The 19950-nt window shown below is 35.6% G+C and overlaps 1 protein-coding gene across 1 annotated transcript; it reads left to right on the forward strand.

Moving 5' to 3' along the window:
* The first annotated feature begins 2897 nt into the window (after positions 1 to 2897).
* Positions 2898 to 6347, forward strand: LOC113095921 (homeobox protein BarH-like 1). Its single transcript, XM_026261260.1, has 4 exons — positions 2898 to 3578; positions 4591 to 4882; positions 5055 to 5139; positions 5228 to 6347. Exons 1-4 carry the CDS (start codon positions 3377 to 3379, stop codon positions 5393 to 5395), a joined length of 747 nt encoding a protein of 248 aa, XP_026117045.1. The 5' UTR covers positions 2898 to 3376; the 3' UTR covers positions 5396 to 6347.
* Positions 6348 to 19950: the final 13603 nt, after the last annotated feature.

Consider the following 19950-nt stretch of genomic DNA (forward strand, 5'->3'; position numbering starts at 1 on the left):
TGTTAAGTGGTATTGGCTCATCTTAAGCATGCACTTCATCTTCTTGAAATAATGAACTGAAGTATTTACATACTTAAATCCCTGCCACTGCAAATGATGAAATCATATTTCATAAGGTAGTCACTAATGCAAACGCCATTTCCATTCGCTTATGTATAATAATCAAGACGACTGCAGTAGCCTATAATATGGTGCCCACATACGAAAATGCCTCTATTTAAAAATTTAAAAATGTTATATTTTTACAATACCTTATGAGATAAATAATGTATGAGTAGCAGAACGTTGAAGTGAAAATTTACATTTCAAAATGTTTAAGTATTTGCTATTATTTGCTTTAATGAAAAATACAATTTGTGTAAAACCTAATGAGCATACCATCCCACTTGATTTGAGAATGATCCAAATAGCATCTTGTGTTTCATTCGAATCAAGAACATCTGAACTTTAGTAAAAGGTGTAGTCAGCAGACCTTATTTAGGCTGTAAGCGATAAGTACAGTGAATTCAATGGATTGTAATGTTGTTTATTTTTATGGACTGCTTTAAATTCCACATGGCCTCTAATAATTGAGGTATGTGCCACACATTTGCTAATGAATTTGTGCATTTTAAACATTTTAAAAATTTAGAATGCTCTGTTTTTTCTCCCAACATAAATTAAAATTGGAGTCCCAGATTTTAGGGGGTAGACTTCTGAACTCCACTGTAAGCATAATACCTGATCAATTTAGATGGAGGCTTATGATGCTCTACCAGGGGTGTCTTGTAAGTAGCTTGGTGGAGCGCATAGCTTTTGCTGAAGTGGTCCCACAATACTGCATAGCAATTGGCTATAACCCCACTGGTTAATTATGCAGTTTAAAACTACATTTAACTGAAAAGTGAATGCAATGCACATATGCAGCTAGTGGAAGACTGACCTAAACTTGCCTTAAAAAAAAAAAAAATATATATATATATATATATATAATAAAAAATAAAAATCTAAAAAATAGGTCGATTATTAGATCTGTTCATTTATACACACGGATACTTTGCAATCAAGCATTCACATGATGTCTCCTAGTGGTTAAAAACAGAAGCGCTCCCACAAGAGGCCACCTTGCCTGTAGAATATAATCTTGCATGGGTGAATACTGAGAAGGGGTTGAATGATAATTTCTGTCTTTCTTTCTTTTTAAGAAAATTTATTTACAGAAATTTCCATGGCAATATCTTTATTTCTGTAACGTGCAGATATGTCAATTCAATATAAAAATAATAATAATAATAATATGAATTACACAACAAAAAGTAAATAATTATAACACTGAACATCCAGATATAGGTACGCACTTTATAAAAATAATATAATTTCTAAATCTAATCTAGTATGATAAAGAAGAAAGAAGATAAAGAAAATATGCATGTTGTTCATTCGACGCACAATAAGCTAACACAATACTTTAAAACAAACAAAGAAATATCATTTCTGTCAAAAGACAGTAAACATGTAATTCTCAATGGTCTTATGTCCGAAGGAGTGAATTTACCGTGAACATGCATCGTCTCTTTAAAAAAATAAAGATATTTGAATTATATATGACATTTTCAATATGAATCGTGAATGCATAAAACATTTTTGTAAATCATTTTACTTGTTTCTAATGAACTTGCGTACACATATAGGCTACCCCTTATATTAAAAGTACAAACAGTAGGCCTATTTTCAATGCAACACTTCGCCATGTTAAATGGATTCATGGTATTTTCTAGGGGAAAAAAGCTAGCCTATACTTGTCTATATCAACTGAAATACACAAGAATTTCATAACGATGGTGAATATCCTATAAATCAGTAGTTGTCAATTCCAGTCCTGGGATAACACTGCTTTGTACAATTTGTAGGCTATGTCTCTCCTATCTGACGCCCTCGGTTCAGTTCATGGATCTCCCTTCATAAAGAGATCTGAATCAAGTGCGTTAAACAAGAGACATACAACATGTGCAGAGCAGTGGTACCCCAGGACTGGAATTGAGAACCACTGCCATGAATTATTCACAATTGTTTTATTCATCAACGAATTATAAAAGCGCAAAATAAGACCTGAATAAACCTTTTATATTCTCCATTATAATGTTAAAATGTTAAATTGTGTGCCTATAGCCTACTGCAATTGAAAAGTACATGCAGTTAAAACCTTTTTATTCCTTACATCTAAATTAGGCCTATATTATATATTTTAATATTTAAAATGCGTTAGCTACATCATCGCAAATAAAACACCAGCGAAATATTTACAAGTTCTTTAAATTCTCGCAAGACATTTTTGCTGAACATGTTTTAAAAGACCCTGATCTCTTCGGTTTTGAATTGTTTGAATTTAATATACAATGTAATCGATATCTATTAATAACCATGAATGACCTCATTGTTTAAAAAATGTTATAAGCGCATATATTTGTTTCGAGAGGATTGAATCAGTTTCATTTTGGCAAGACTTTCGTTTATTTTTTCCAAGTTTAGGTGGAATAAAACAACGTGTCTCTAATGTAATTTAATTATATATTGTACAAGAGAAAGTTGGTGAAAGATACGCGATTTATTTAGAAACAAATAAACTTCGATACTATATCTTGTAGAAATCAAGTGCAGAAAACACATGTAGACCTAGATGCGTAAGACCTACAAAAAGTCTTCACGTTCAGAAATGGAAGCATCTTTAGAAAAAGTGTAGCCTAATCAAATCATTTTTATATGAACGGCTGTTTCTTTTTTTTTTTTCTTTTTTTTTAATCTTTTTGTATTTTAGGATACGACCAGAAAGCATTAGCCTGACCCGCTTTAAAAGTAAACTTATTAAAATGATCAAAGACATCTAAAAAAGAGTCACACGACAAGTTCAATATTTTGCCTATGATTTTCCCCTTGATTTACAGAGTGTGCCCAAGCATGCTGAGAAGGAGGTGTGGCGTTGTGCTAGACCTCCTTAAACTCAGATGTCCATGATCCTGCTTCAGAGCTCGGGTTGGTGCGGTAAGAACAGAAACAGGCTGTCCTTGCTGGGCGGATCAGACTTCTCACTCCAGCTGCGCAGACGGGACCACACATTTCGGAACTCTTTAAAAGAAAATCAACAATTTTACTCGTATTTTCAGCATTCTAAGGTCGAGCTTCAGTAAAAGTCTTCTTTACGTATTTCAAAAGTTCTCCACAAACGCAAGGATGTTTTTTTTGTTTGTTTGTTTGTTTAAATGATCATCGCATGTAAAAATCTGAATGGACGTTTATGCCTCGGTGCTTCACAAGGACATCTGAATCCTCAATGTGACCTCAAGGTTTCTATAAGCTTTCAGGAGTTACGGAGAACATTTGCTACATTTAAACTATAATAATGCAACATCCTTTGGAGATCGGGGCGCACTACTACCCCCCGGAAGCCCATCCAGACCAAAGATCTCACAGGTACAGGAGTTTCATGATTGAAGAGATTCTTACAGAGCATCCGGATCACAAGATATCAAGTCCCACTGGAGACCTCCTCAAATTTGGAGTACATGCCCTTTTGTCCGCCAGACCATACCACAGCCACTTAGGTAAGTGCCGTGACCTTTCAGTCAAACGATAGTTTTGAGATCCGGCATGGACAATCCCTTAGTCTTAAACCTTCTCTTAAAACAGGGACATTCATATTGCACAACCTCCCAATTTGCCTACTCAAAGACTCAAAGAGAAAAGACTCCGCATTGTGTCTGTTGACCAACACAAATCAAACCTCAGATCGAAATATATGCAATGCAATGGACCGAGCAAGCTTATAAAAATTGCAAATGCACGTTCAGTTCAGGCCCAACTGCGCGCATTTTTATTTTTTACTTCTATTGATGCTCCGGGAAAGTTCTTACCAGCATATGAAAAATTAAAATAAAAAATACAAATGTGTTGTATTTGCCGCCTTAAATTGTAAAATAAAATAATAGTGGTGCCAAAGTTACAAATTGCACTGATACATTTATTGTACTTTTCAAAAACTTTTAATTGGATTACAAATTAAGAAAATTCAGTTGAAACTGCAGAAATCGATTAGAGAAGACTAAAATCATTGTGACAAGTTAAACGTTTTGAAATAAATATTTTGTGATGAAATATTTTTACACCGAGGGAGCATAATGCAGCTAATTTCGAGCTTGATGTTCAAATATTCATGTATGAAAAATAAGACTCAATTTTTAAATGAGACCACCCGTTATGGATGATAGATGTAAGCAAAAATTCATCTAAGATTGCCATGTAAATAATCAGTCTGTTTATCCAGGATTTATAGTATCTTTCGTAAAAAATAAATAAATAAAAAAAACACCTTATGGATTCAAAAGCATGTAATTCAACTTTAACAGATTGATCAGGAAAACTGTTATAATATGTAACGTATTATTTTACAGCTATATAAAGTTGCACATAAAATACCTTTCATCATGATGAACCATTACATATCCATCCAAACTCTTTCTTTTTTCTAACTGAAGTGAAAATGTCACTATCACCAAGATGTAGTCCCGATTAGATTATCATGACTAACACACACACATACAATTGTTTCACTTCCAGTCCTGAAAGCAGATCAGACCAGTATCCTGAAGTTTCCAGTGTCTCCTCTGTCCTGCTCGCTCGGGGCGCCGTTGGGCTCTGCGCTTCTGGCCGGAGCTGCGGGTCTCCAGCTCGGCTCTTCATCCCATCATCTCCCGCTGGACCTCCACCTTCGGGGTAAACTCGACCCTGGAGCTGATTCAGTAAGCAAGACAAAGAAAGGAAGAAGAAGTAGGACTGTGTTTACAGAACTACAGCTGATGGGCTTGGAAAAACGATTTGAGAAGCAGAAGTATCTCTCAACTCCTGACAGGTAAACACGCTTTTAATCTCAATTATTTAAACCAATGTCAGTGTCACAGTTTTTTACCCAAATGTAGCCTATTACTTTGTTATGAGCATAATTATGGACCTACAGTTTGCATGCAAAGGACATATTGCTGTTCTCTAAGAAATGACTTAGAGGACAACTTTCTCTTTTACAGAATAGACCTGGCAGAGTCTCTAGGCCTGAGTCAGCTTCAAGTCAAAACGTGGTATCAAAACAGAAGAATGAAATGGAAGAAAGTCGTAAGTTCTAATAATAGGCATAGATATTATGATTCAACTGTCGTACCTGTGGAAATGGAAACCTATATGCACTGTTGTTGCTTTGAAGGTGTTGCAAGGAGGAGGACTAGAATCTCCGACCAAACCCAAGGGTCGTCCAAAAAAGAACTCCATCCCCAGCAGCGAGCAGCTGTCGGAGCAGGAGAGGATACGAGACGCGGACCGCTTATCCGACGGCGGTGCTTCTTCACTTTCTGATGCAAACCAAGAGGAATAAACGAGAACACGATTGTCTCCGGGACGCAAACGGACCTAATAATCGGCCTCTTTGGATCATTGTGCACCGATGCCTTTATGCTGGCACTTACAGACCTAACCACTTGGCCTGATTTTATACTACCTATGTTTTGTCTGTTTGTTTGATTACGCCAACTTCTGCGGGCCTCGAAAAGTCAAAGTGAACTTTTTTTCCAGGACCAGAGCGGTGGTTAGTAGTGAACAGTCTTTCTCTCAGCATTGAAGGCTGTGGTATCATGGACTTTTTTATCGGCATATATTGTGCTTTTTACGCTTTTCATTGGTATTTCATAAATATTCTTAAAAAAAAAAACAATTAAAATGTATTTTTTTTTTTCGAAGACTTGTGGCAAGTGAGTTTTTTTTTTTTTTACATGGTACCACAAAATACACAAATGACAGCAGCATCATAATAAGTCAAGTCAACCATAATAATAATAAGAATACCCATGAATAATATAAAATTCCTCGTTGCGGTTTTTCGTTTTATGTTGTGTCAGATTCTTGCGCCATATCTCATCAGGCTCATCGAATGCGGGCTACATGTGTAATTTTACGCAGAACTGTTTATGGCCTAACTGAGCCCCATCACACCGCGCATTCAACTTCTTCTGGCGTGTTTACGCAGTAAAAGTAAATATGTGGTAACACAATATTTTCCAAAGTGAGATTATTTATTTTCACAGAAAGATCCTTTTAATCAAAGACAATGGTTATGGTTACTGGTTCAGAAGTGTCTGAAGTAAGCGATTTGCAGTTTGATGAATGTGTAGGCCTGTTCATTTTGCACCACAGTAGTACTTGCAAAATGCTAAAATGATCTTATTCTGCTGATAACTGTGGAATTGGACTGTTTAGAAAATACGTTCTTTTTCTCAATTTTCCTTAGGCTAACATATTTAACACCTAGGTCCCTTGCCTGATTTCTTGCCAAAAGAGCATAGATATTGAAATAAACAGTAGGTCAACACATTATGATTCATTTTATTAATATCTATTTATTTTTATTAAATTAGTAGGCTATATAATTAACAAATAAATATTACATTAGACTTACATTAAGCTTATAATGCAGATCAAGTTGTACATTCAAATAGTTTTATTAAACTTTGTTTCATATTATCATACGGACTACATTTTTTAAATTGGCCCAGCTACTGCTTTGCTTAACATTTACAAAATATTTGTTATTGATGTGGTCTAATGAATGTTAAATTAGTAACGTAGTCCATTAAAACAAAATTGCGTATTTTGCGTCTTGTGGACAAAGTTATTGATATCACCAATATGCATAAACCTCCAGTAGCCTTCACAACGCGGATCCATGACGGCAGAACCAAAGACGAAATGTTTGATAAATAATTTGAGAAACTGTCTGGTCTGATTTAAGTCTTGACTAATCGTTTGAATTTTTTTTTTTGTTATTATAATTTTTTCTTACTTAAAAGTAGGTTTTTAAATAGCTACTGTTTTTTTTTTTTTTTGGTTTAAAAAAACACATACTCGATAATTTAATATAATTTTATAGATGAATATAACGGATGCAACGAAGAAATCACAGTTTGCTCAGTTGATCAGTTTCATAACATACGGCTACTTTAAAAAAAAAAAACATTTTACAGGCCTAATAGTTTAGTCTGGCCGGAGAACATTAGCCAACTGATACCCTACCTGGAATCGAGAAAAATAGCTTATACTTTACCTTAGTGATTTGGTACAATTCATTTTAAATGCTCCAAGTTTCATTTTACCAATGAGAACCCCATACGAGACTATTAATCAACGTCATATTAATGCACGAATAACGACTCGCTGCAGTTTTCTGAATGAAGCCGCCCAGACAAGTCCACAGTCTGCGTCCACCTTTTATGAAAACTCCTGATGTAAATTCAAATTAGGCTACATACATAAGCTATTTATATTGACAAAAAGTATAGTCTCCGCAACACATATCATTTTTTTAAACGCTGAAAATAATTAAATTATTTTAGAACGGGGCGGATTTGGTGAATTAGGTGACCCGGGCAAAATATCGGAACGGGGTCCTATAAATTTACACATTTACCATAGAGCAACATTGAGGTTCCTTTTGGTGTTGTTGTTGTGATGCTGTCTTGATGTGTTGTGTCCAAAGCGGTCGCCGACCTTTGCCTAATGGTCAAGTCCGCCCCTGATTTTAGGAATCTTTCACCTTGGCTATGACCTTCCTGACATCATCAAGCTCACACACATTTGCATTTGCTGTTGCGCCTGGAATGAAACTAATAAATCGAATTGCATACATGTTTAAGTGTATTTAAGTGCAAAGTGAAATAACTCTTTTATGTGAACGCCATTTCTATGGAAAAAGTCACAAATTATGTTACAGGCAGGTGTACAGTTAGAGATAGCGTGAACTAACTTTCTTTTGAGAGAGATTTACGATTAGATAACTTGAGAGCCCAGTTCTATAATTTATATTTTTAATAATACTTTCCAATTAAATAAACGGGGCTGGTATAAACATAATTATTTTTTCAGAGTATAGGTTTTATTCTATAGTCTTATGTGATGTAGGAACGTTAAAAAAAAAAAAAAAAATTATAAGATGCTGCTCGCCACAACAGTGTAAAACACATCGTTCCTGTAGCTGTCAGATCAAAATGTGCTGAACAAAGGCCATACATTTCGCATCCAGCGAGTGTTACCCAACATGAAAATAATTTACAGGCATCCAGGCGATAAAAGGTAGGCCTACTGAACCTTTTTGAGCAACAAAAATATGAGAGGGTTTCAGGATAAATAATGGAAATGTTAAAGTGTGTGTGTGTGTGTTCCAAAATAATCTTTAACTTCATTAAAACGTACTTACAGTTTTAAAACTAACAAATATGTTCAACTTTTTTTATGAAAGGCAGAGAAAGGAGAATGGTTGCAACACTCTGCATTTCCTTTAGTTTCTCACAGACTGTTTGTAGTGGAAAACCAAAAAATGAATACAATAAAGCCACATCTGCTACTCACCCACATTGCTGTAACATGTGTAGATATGATATGTACAATTTAAACTTGAATAGACAAAGTCAAATTTTGCAACCGACCCAAGAACAGGGGGGCTGGTTGCAACAATCCACAGGGGCAGCTGCAAGCCTGCAACATTCATTTAATCATTCTTACATTTCATTTAGCAATTTCTTTATTTGTGAACAGAGTCTTCAATAAGTACAATTGGATGTATAAAAACAAATAACAGTAAATGGAAAAAGATTTTCATGTAACAAGTAACAATACAATACATTTGAACTGCAAAATATTAATTTAATCAAAATAGTCAATCAAAATCATCAAGACACTGAAATTGAGCCTACTTCTGCTAACTTCTGTGAAAGTTTACTGAACTGGGGCCTGTTAACATAGCCACTATGTTTGGTTTTACCAACTTGCAATTAACCAAATAGTGTCTTAATACAGTCGTAATTTTTTTTATTCAAATTAGATAAATCTTTCATTTTATGTAACTGTTTTCTTTAAGTCTGTGTGTGTGACAAAGAGAGGGAGTGAGTGAAGGAAATTAGTCCACCTTGGACACAAACAGGTTTTTCCTTAAATAAAAAGGAGAGATACAACTATGTGGTGAAAGTGGTTCTTTTTAGTCCATAAAATTTGTTTTGTAATGTTATGGCAAGCTTTTAGATGAATGTGGTAAGGGACAGCATGCTGGGATGGTTGCAAGGACATGTTGCAACTGTCCCTACACTGACAACTGTGATAAAACGTGGTATATTAGTTTGACTCAATATCTTTGACCCATGCAAGCTATGCCTGCTAGAAAAGAAGAAAACACAGATTAAAGATGATATGACTTTACATTGCTTCACAACTTAGTATGACAAAAAAATCTGATCATAAAAAAAAAACTTTATTACTATGAAAATTATTTTTTGTAGAAGGAAAGGTCACATGTAGAACCCTAAAAAATGACTCTTGATATTTGTACAAAATCAATGAATAAAGAAACATACAAGTTTTCTGAAACTAACATATACAGTTCTTTAAAATAAAATACTTGTTATTAAATATTAGTTTAATAAAGGCAGTCACCAAGATATAGCTACATTACAGACCAGCCTTTGGAGGAAGAAGAGGATGGTGACGAAGAATAGAAGGCTGTCATTTGAAGTCTCCTTTGTTAGGAAATCTAACTTTTTTTAAATTGATTTGTGATAATTATTGCAGTTTGTAAAAGAGAATAATCTGTTTTAAGTTGAACATAATGGACTCTTAAAAACACATAGTAACTAGAAATACAGTGGACATCTGAAGTGACTTTTCACTCCTCACATCAACCTAGACCAAATTCAAAATTGCATAAATATAAACATTTTTACCACATATCATCATATAAGAAAATAGCTTTATAACAAACGTGCTATCGTGAACTGAACATTCTATCCCTTGAATATCATCTTTGCTGTATTATTATAGGTGCCTGCCCCATATGCAGGTCTTTCCACACAATATAATAACCAACAATTATTTCCTTTTGGTGTTCATGAAACTAACTGGATCACAAGGAAACAAATGCTGGTGACAATTATTAGAGCGAAGTGATGCAGAGGACACTGTTACAGACAGATGTTTACTACAGACCATGTTCTATTTTCATTTCTGTAGCAGCTTAAGAGACTAAAATGTAATGAAAACTCAAGTAACGACCACTCTGGTGGTGCAGGGGACTTTAGGAGACTTAACCATAGGATGGTCATTTTAGTTTAAGTTTCTGTTTCACAAGACACTTAAATGCACACAAAGACAACAGTACTTGTTTTAGGAAATAAACCCTTTGCAATCCCATATAGCCTTCCTAATGGGTCATTTAATGTTCTCTGCAGTCTTTCCTGTGTCATTAGCATGGATTTAATCTAAACACAAGAGTTGGGTTTACAGTTCAGGTGCAGAAATTTAGCTCTGAAGTATTAAGCTTGAGAACTTGGAAAATAAATGCACATTTTGTATTGAAAGGGATCAATTGTGGATGAAGTCATGGGCAGGAATGCCTAATGCATTTCAAGTGAACAAAACCTCATCCCAGAAACAGACTTTCAGCCTGGACTTGATAAACTCCAGGTCTCTTCAATCAAGATTTTAAAATGATCCCACAAAGCCGAAAATACATTTAGCTTCATTGTGCGAACCTCTTTTATAGGGAGATCAAATGCTTAAAAACACAAAATCCCAAACTCCCTATCAGTGTGCATAAACTACAGTGATTTTGCTTTAAACGACTGATCGAGCATGCATATCAGTAGGCCACACAACTCCCTATGTCTCGGTTAAACAGTTTATCCATTCGTCAGTATTGACCCATGTCATAATCAGGTCTCGCTGCAATCATTATGCAGATTAAGAACAGGTGCACACACACTTCTAGCAACAGCATGAAAGGCGAGCAGTTATGATCATGGCAACTTTTATTACCTGTAATCATGAGTTGTGAAAGGTAGCGTGTTTACGGACTGCACGATGCCAGCTCCAGACGTTCAGCACATGGCTAAAGGCTCCACATGTCTTTTCTTTCCTGTCTGGACCTCATGAAGGCCGAGAGTTGGACGGCAATGACTTCCGACATAAATTACAATCAGCAGGAAGAGTCAGCTACGAGGAATCTGGTGATTTGGAACTTCCACGTGAGATGCAATTTAATCATTAAGTGGACCCTGTTGTGGTGGCATGTTCATTCACTGCTGCAAGCAGCGAGCTAGAATGGGTGGGTGCGGGGCGGAGGACCCCCAATTTCTGAGATGGGTGTTTGTGGAGTCAAAAGGTGCGCACTTAAACAGAACTCAACTTAAAGGCCCACATTTGAGCGTCTGCCGAGCCACACACAGGAGAATTCTTCACGATTAAAGCTCCTCTGATTAATCTAACTTGTGAGCCAAAACTGCACATGCTGCGTATGATCCCAATTACACCGAAACTAGATTCAGCATGGGGTACCTCTACGGTCTCCCTACCTCCCCCCTGTTTTCATTGGACTGTGTCTGACAGCATGCTTTAATGTCACTCTGTTCAAATTTAAGTGATAACATCAAATGTGTGTTTTCGCACTTTGAACTACAACTACTTAAACAAAAATTTAAACTGTCATCATCTACACACAAAAAAATATTTTAAAAAAAATTGAAAACCTTTTATCTATTTTTGTCCACATAATAAAAGCTAATGGGACCCAACAATTTTAAGCTCCAAAAAGGACATATTAAATAGCATTAAATGAATCCCAACGGTATATTACAAGTCTTCAAAGCAACATGATCACTTTGTAAGATGAGCATTCCAAAATGTAAGCTTTTATTCAGTTAATTAAACCAAAACATGTGGTAAATAATGTGATAAATGAACATGTTTCAAATATGTTGACATGAACCTCAAACGCAAACATCAAACCTCACTCATTCTCGGCTGAGGTTGGTGTCACCGTATTTAAAGGGGGTCACTCTACACTTTTAGTTTTTTTGACTTACATTCATATGAATACCAGTTCCAGAGACAGGAAACACAAGCATATGCAAATTTCGATGAGTTCCACATTTTAGTGGACTCTTTAGTGGATCTGCTAATTCACTCCAAGACCTAAACTGAATAAAGCAAATCTTGAAAGAAGCATGTTTGCAGCATTGCCACTGCTTTTGTGTTTTACATAATGAAGTAAGCCATATGAATTCAGTGGGTAAATGATGTCAGAAGTTTTGAGTAAACTATTCCTTAATACATTTAATGAGTTCATGCATTCTCTGGGAATCGATCCCATGACCTTGGCATTGCTAGCACCATGCTTTACTAAAAATGCAGTAATAAGTTGCTTTTAGTTGTTGCCACGGCAACCTGCACCACGGCCACTGGCTGCATGCTAAAATACAAAAGTCCTATTCATTGAAAATACATTGTGAAACATCTGAAAAATATTTAAATAAATGCCTATTGCTATGCCACATTTATCATAGCACATATTAAAAGACCATTTCTGAAGATCGGCAGAGTTGATGACAGTTTTACGAGAGAGGAAAATTCAAATATAGAGTGTATATGGTTTAAGGGTCTCTATGCCTCATTACTATACATGCACATTATGACCTATTCACTGGGTTGAGCACTCTGAACTCCTGGGCAGCGCTGTTCAGATCTCACTTGCCGAGCGAGGTGTGAATAAGGTCTCCACTGTTCCTGTGTTCTTAGACGCCCACGCCAGCGAGAGGGCACTCTCTCAGAGCCCAGATTTAAAATAAACACAATTTGTATGTGTCTCAAAGCCTAACAGCCGTAGTTTGTAATTCCTAATGACCAAAACGTGCACGCTACTCAACGTAATGCTCCAAAGCAGGCTTTATTGCGTCACTGTACAAACAGTACCAGTACAGGTGTTGTGTATAGACTCCTCTGCTTTCGATCGGTTATTATGTGAGTCATATTCGGCCTGACCTATTCCGTCCGCTGCAGCAGTTTCCCTGCAGTAAGTCAACAGAAAATATGTTTTGACACACCATGAGTGAAGAGGAATCATTCTTGAAAATGAAAAAAGAGGCAGAGCTAAAATTCATTAAGGAAAAAGTATTTCATTTCCCAGTCCTAATGAAACCCTATCAAAAGTAATATTTCACCATGTAAGTGCTGAGACTTTCTTAAAGTGCAGCAAATGACTTCTCAAAGACATCAGACTAATGGAAGAAGGCACTAGAGCACATAAACAAGGACATCATTCCAGCTGTTCGGCTGCCAATTTGATGTTCCTTTTTTAGCCGTGACCCCCCTCCCCCCCTTCTCGCATCACCAACCCGTCCATTTATCCTTTGAGCACAGTTTGCAAGAAATGTCACCCCCCTGTGATTGATTTGAGATGGGCGATTCCCTGACTTCATGGTAGTATAAAGCAAGACAGCTGTTGGAAGAAATCAAATTCCAGCAGGAGCTGGAAAGACTTATTTTTTCCATCTCTTTAACAGAGCTATTGGCTCTGACCAGACGAGTAAATAGAAAACACGGCCACAATGTGGCAGGAGGTGACCGAAGCGCTCATTATATAGCAATTATTGCTCAAAAAAATCTTTCCTCTCAAAGTCTAACTTGAAAGTCAGTCCCACTTTTTAAAGACTTTTCAGAAGACATGACAAGCGGTGAGGGTATGCTTCTCTCTGAACCCACTTGTCTAGATTTTCTGTAACTGGTTCAAGACGTGCACATGACATATAGCAGAAGGATCTGACCAAGTGTTCTTATTTATCCTTTTTGTGAGGATCGTATACTGTTGTTGTTTTACAGACTGGCTTCAGGAACATCTTATACAAGGGGCCATTTTAAAGTAATGTGTTTTATGTATTCTAAATCAAGAGTTCTATGACCCAAATTCCTCTTGTACTACATACAGACAGATCAGCATTTTGAAAATACTACAGAAATGAGTCATTCGGGAATGGGGGGGTTATGTAAAAAAAAAAAAAAGAAAAAAAAAGGAAAAACCATGTGTTTGACTGATTATAATGAACATTTGATTAAATCAACTGAAAATGACTTCCTTCTTTCATGTAAGACTGACTAAGAAATACTTTTTTTTTTTTCTTGAAAAACATTTGTTCCTACTTATTTTGAAACTGATCTGTGATGTGGTTACACAACTTTTTACACAATTTTCATTACACAACTGGGCAATCACACTCAAATAATCACATATACAAATAATTAGCAAAAACACAATTTTTGGACATCATTTTGAGAAGACATGGATAGGGGTTTTCATCTAGCCATTTATCTGTGGTTAGGAGTCATCTAATAGGTCAGTGAAGTGTAGTCACATAGCCAGACTTTTATATTAGATTTTATATTTTATAATTATCAGTTGTGTGGTTCTCACTGACACCAATCATGTAAAACGGAAATCAACTTAATCTTAAAACTGGAACAATGGCAGATTTCTTAGCCTACAGTCATTAAGGGAAAATAATATTTAACAAATGTAGACCCCCCTATCCATTACTAGAATATAATATAAAATATAAATTATAATATAAATTATATTTATTTTTTTCCAAATGATATGGTGGAGAAATGAAAAAGAACCATAAAAAAAAAAAAAAAAACTTTAAAAATAATTAAATGAGCCATTACCCCCCCCCTCCCCCCTCAAAAAACATTCGTTTTTCAATATGTCTGAAAAAAAGCTGGTTTGATGCAACTGGAAATTTTGTTTCCAGTCAGATATATATAAAAAAAAACTATGTTGCCTTCTTTCTGGAAGTTAAATAGAAAGGAACTGGTAAGTTCAACCAACAATTCTTGTATGCAGTATGCATCATATGGTCAGAGAACGGACTGGACATCCATGGGAATGCGGTCTGAAGCTGAGACTAAGTGGAGTGTAACTGCTCCAGGCTATATTAAGGGCTTTCAAATCAATCAATCACAGCCATATAATGACAGATGGACTCTGTACAAACATACAAAACAATACAGTTCAACATCCAAACCAGGCTGCTCAGCACACAGCATAGACTGGCCTACACCACACTTCTTTTCACTTTCATCAATTTATAGCCTGAGTATATTAGCTATGATTTATGTCTTTTCCTGCCTTTAAAGGTCTGGATCTCATAAAATATTACTTAGCCCGCTCTGTTCCTGGTTCCACAAACCACATTAGATTTTAGCGTTCTAAATAAAGTAGTCGGGGACGATGGGCAGCTGGATTAGTACATGCTGTGGGTCAGTATGTAACTCTGCGGTTGCGGTCGACAGAACGCCAGTCATTAAGAGGTTGAAATAATGCAATATTGTTTCTCCCTATTCTGCAGTTTCTTGTCAGAGATGTTATCACACGTCTTTGAGTGACTTCATGGCTTCCGGTCATTTTCGTTTAGAGAATGCTACGTAACCGTAATGGTCTGGAAAATGGTAGCTAGCCGGTCACACTCAGTTGTTCTTTGTCAGTGTTGATATTGTCAAAATGACGATAGTTTAAGTTGGGAAAAGAAAGCCTTTAACACTAATCACTTCTTTTTTTCTCTGCAATGTGTACGCAACAATCAGTGGATAAAATGTGGGTTAAAAGTCCATTGTTGTAGACGAAGGAAAGAAATATAATTTTTTCAGCATCCAGATGGGCTGCATTTGTACAGAGTGCAATTGGGACATTGCATCATTGACAAAATTGAGAACTGTAGACTTTTAATGTAATTTACATACACACACACACACACACACACACGCATACACATACACATACACATACATACACACATACACACATACACACAGAGAAAAACTACATAATACATTACATAATTACATAATATGAGATCAAATATTGTGAGCAAAGTCATATGAGAGGAGATATTGTTGTGAAAAGCCAAATATATAATGAAATAATGACTGCACAATCATTTTAATTATATATATATATATATATATATATATATATATATATATATATATATATATATATATATATATATATATATATATATATATATATATATATATATGCATAAATATGTCTCTTATGCTCACCAAGGCTGCACCTATTTGATAAAAACACAGGAAAAACATTAATATTGTGAAATATTAGGACAATTTAAAATCATTTTTCTATTTGAAGGCATTTTTATTTTATTCAGGATTATTTGTTATTTTATTTTTTACATTATTTGATGAATAGAGATGCATTTGAAATGCATTGATATGCATTGAGAACCTTCTGTAATATTATATTCATACTCATAATTTTTATTCCGTCTGTTTGTTTTAAGATAATAGATGGTTTAAGTTCTGAACAGAACGTCATTAATATGGCAATCATTCTTTTTTTCCTGTAATATGTGTAAACAACAATCAGTGGATAAAAATGTGGGATATTTAATTGTGGTAGACGCGGAAAGAATAGTTCTATTATATATAATATAATAATATGTCTATAGAAATACAATATACAGAGCACAATTGGGACATTGCATCATTGACCAAATAAGATTTCAATAACATCAGAATGAATGTTAGTTTTTAATGTGATTTAAATACTAAAAAAAGTATTTTTTCTTTACAGTATATGCTATGCATAAACTGGTCAATACTTCTTATTGAATCACATTCAAACAGCTGTGAAATCCTAATAATATTAGCCACACCTACAGCTGACTCAGTGTAAAACAATGTTCAAATTCATTTATGTAATTTGCAAAGGCGTATTAATGTTTATGGAATTATCAATGAAGCCAAATATTGCAGATTGAAATTGCTAATTGATAATGAATCTGCTCTCTCTCTCTCTCTCTCTCTCTCTCTCTCTCTCTCTCTCACACACACACACACACACACACACACACACACGTTCATTTTTGACTGATGAATATTACTCCAACAATGCCAAGTGGCTAAGCCAATCAATCTGTCGGTTAGAATGATCAAGACTGTTTATATGACACTGCAATGGACAAATACAGCCAGTAAAACACAGTTTACACCCATAAACAGCTGTTTTGCATCAGGTACGTGGTTTAGCCGGCCGTTAAGGGTGGCTTAAATGACCCCAATCAGGGAATGACAGAATATTTGCCAAAAAACAGGTTTTTGGTTAATGAAACCTCAATTTGAAACTTCTACATTTCCCGTGAAGCTTTACAGCGCACGCCACGTTTTGCAGGAAGGAAGAATGAGAGCGATTCCAACGAAAACACCAAACAAGCTTTCAAGTGTGAGTCCAAAATGGAAAAAAAGTTGCAGAGACAGCAAAGGCGATTTTTTAAAGCCCACCAAGTCGATACTCTTACATTCGTCCTTTTAAGACCCATTCAGTGATGGCTAATTGGGTATTAATGTGCCCCAAAAAAGCTAAACGAAATAACACAGGACTTGCCAAGAAAATCTAAGAGGAACACGTCTCGCGATTCAGTGCAGAGAGCCGCACTGGAGCTGGCAAGAGATTTATGACATGTTAACACGGTCGACGACAGGGCAGTCCGCTGCAAGGCATCCCACCGCGTGTGCATTAAGGAGCCGGGGTCTCTTAAACATGCTGATCAAAATATTAATGCTAAGAGTAAACACAGGCCCTTTATCTGACAGTGATTTACATTACAAAGACCTTAATCCAAGAGCGAGCCAGTGCTTTCCTCATTAGCAGCAACCTTTACCTCACACTTCTCTGCGATGCACACAGGTGGATGCACTACTCTGGGTGACTCTTGTGTTTATGTTATCTTTTCATAAGCTCTACTTGAGATTTGTCAAACTGCATCATTGTTTAACAATGTGCCAGTCAAACGCAGGCGTCCCTATGGTTGCCTCCCCCCTAACCTTGCCCTGGGCAGTTTCAGTCATACCGAATTTCAAGAGTGAAGTCGGGTCCATTGACTTGCTTTTTAACACCCTTTTTTCATTTGCTTCTGCCAGGGTCTGCCCATGGAAAGGTGTAACGCTGTTCACCGAAGCTGACAGGACGGCTAATCTAAAACGGACAGATGGAAAAAAAAAAGCGCTCTCAAGTAGATGCACATAAGTTATGACTGTTAAAGAAGTATAATTGCTGAATTGTTTAACATAGTATTTTCTCATAGGGGTCAAAGTTATGGAAACTGTTAATGACATATTTCACTGAAACCGAGACCATGGAAAGTCAGAGAAATTTGTCAAAAGTTGATTAAGAAATGTAGAAGACCTACCACAGATGTGGGTGCTTACAGAAGGGTTGTTTTTATGCTACAATATGTTCCACAAAGAAAGGTGTTAACTTAATTCAGCTATATACTATTAAAAATAAAGGTTCTTTATTGGCGTTTTTTTTTCTGCAAGGAACTTTTAACATCCATGGAATGTTTCCACTGCACAAAAAGTTTAGATTATTTAAATGTTTTTCACACTGAGAAAAAAATCTAATGAACGATTCACTGAAAGATTCTTTGGAAAACCCAGAATGCTTCTTCTATGGCATCACTATGAAAACGCCCTTTAGGAAACTTAATTTTTAAGAGTGTAAGAATAAATGTATAATTTTGTAGGAATAAAACAGCCAAATCTAATTGACAAAAAAAGTCTCTAGCTGGAATGGACACACTTTTACTGAGAGGCATTTTTCCAGATGAGAGTTGGATTGAAGAACGCGTTAATGTGTTTAAGACAATCAACTGAAGATTAAGCTCAATAGCAATTGCAGATCTTTGTTTTGACAAGAGGAAAAAAGCCCACAAAATAATATTTACAGCAGGCGAGTATCTTTTAACTACATGGTGTTAGCTTTGAATCAATTTAGCTATAGGCAGTGTTTGAATCTTTTTTTTTTTTTTGAGTGGGGCTTTCACCTTGTGCTTGTCAAAAAGTTACAAATGAGATCTCGGCTGATCCATTTTCAGGGTGTGCAGGCCATGAACACAGACCATGGCTAGACGTCATGAGTGAAGGTCCAGATGGTCCTATCAGTGTCTCTGCTTCAAATCTAAACAGGCTGACATTTTGCAGGTGCTGAAAAACACTGGGATCAAGCGCTGCTTCCTCCCTGGTTTATAAAAGGAGACAAAGGTCAAGGCCTCCCAACACTACATCTGATCAATCCCATCATTCTCTGTAAATTCCCTGAGCACGGCATGATACTGAGGACTTGATAATGTGCAGTTGCAGCTAGAGACTCTGATTGATCATTGACTTAAAAGAACAGTTGTGTATAATTCAACTACCTACTTCAACATGGCTGGGGTTTTTTTCAGCAGTGCCAAAAAAAACAAACAAAAAACAAACAAACAGAGAAATATCATTTATAACGAAATAAACCAACAAAATAAATATTACATGAAATATGAAAAATATATAAATAATAAATTTAAATATTTAATAAAAAAAAAAAATTAGATCAAATAGTGTGAAGTATAAGTGAATGTAAAGTCATATGAAAGGAGAGAACGTGTGCAGTTATCTGCCAAGGCTGCATTTACATGTAAAAAAAAAACAAAAAACAGTAATAATAATATGAACTATTATTACAATTTAAAATAAGAATATATCATTTAAACGTTCTGATCTGATCGCTATTTACAGTTGTGCTGCTTAATATTTTGGTTGAAACTGTAAAACTGTCACCTTTTTACGGATTATTTGATGAACAGAACATTCAAAGGAATAGTATTTATTTAAAATAGAAAATCTCTTTACAATTAAAAAATGTATACGGACACATTTGCTCAATTGATTGTTTTAATTATATAAATTATATACAATATATAAAATACACATAATTATATTTTACTTATATACACACACACACACACACACAAGATAACTAGATAATAACAGTATGTTAATAAAAAATAATAATACCAATATTATAAGATTGGTTGCCTGTTGATAAGTCTTTTAGCTATTCATCATCTTTATGGAACCAGATCATGAAACACAGAGAGAGGACTTCTCCTCCACGTCCCCCGTCCCGCACTGACGCAGCCCCTCCTTTCAGAGGTACAGAGGTGAAGTAACAGCACTTGCATGCGCTGGAGTGCTGAAAGGCTCAACCTCTGTGCCCTTCTT

This window comes from Carassius auratus, unplaced genomic scaffold, assembly GCF_003368295.1.
Source record: "Carassius auratus strain Wakin unplaced genomic scaffold, ASM336829v1 scaf_tig00215808, whole genome shotgun sequence".
NCBI classification, from domain to species: domain Eukaryota; kingdom Metazoa; phylum Chordata; class Actinopteri; order Cypriniformes; family Cyprinidae; genus Carassius; species Carassius auratus.

What these genes read in the sequence shown, in the direction of transcription:
- LOC113095921 (XM_026261260.1), top strand. Translation starts at nt 3,377, where the DNA reads ATGCAACATCCTTTGGAGATCGGGGCGCACTACTACCCCCCGGAAGCC. An exon ending in TATCTCTCAACTCCTGACAG is followed by an intron (nt 4,883 to 5,054) that starts GTAAACACGCTT and finishes TCTCTTTTACAG; the next exon opens with AATAGACCTGGCAGAGTCTC. An exon ending in GAATGAAATGGAAGAAAGTC is followed by an intron (nt 5,140 to 5,227) that starts GTAAGTTCTAAT and finishes GTTGCTTTGAAG; the next exon opens with GTGTTGCAAGGAGGAGGACT.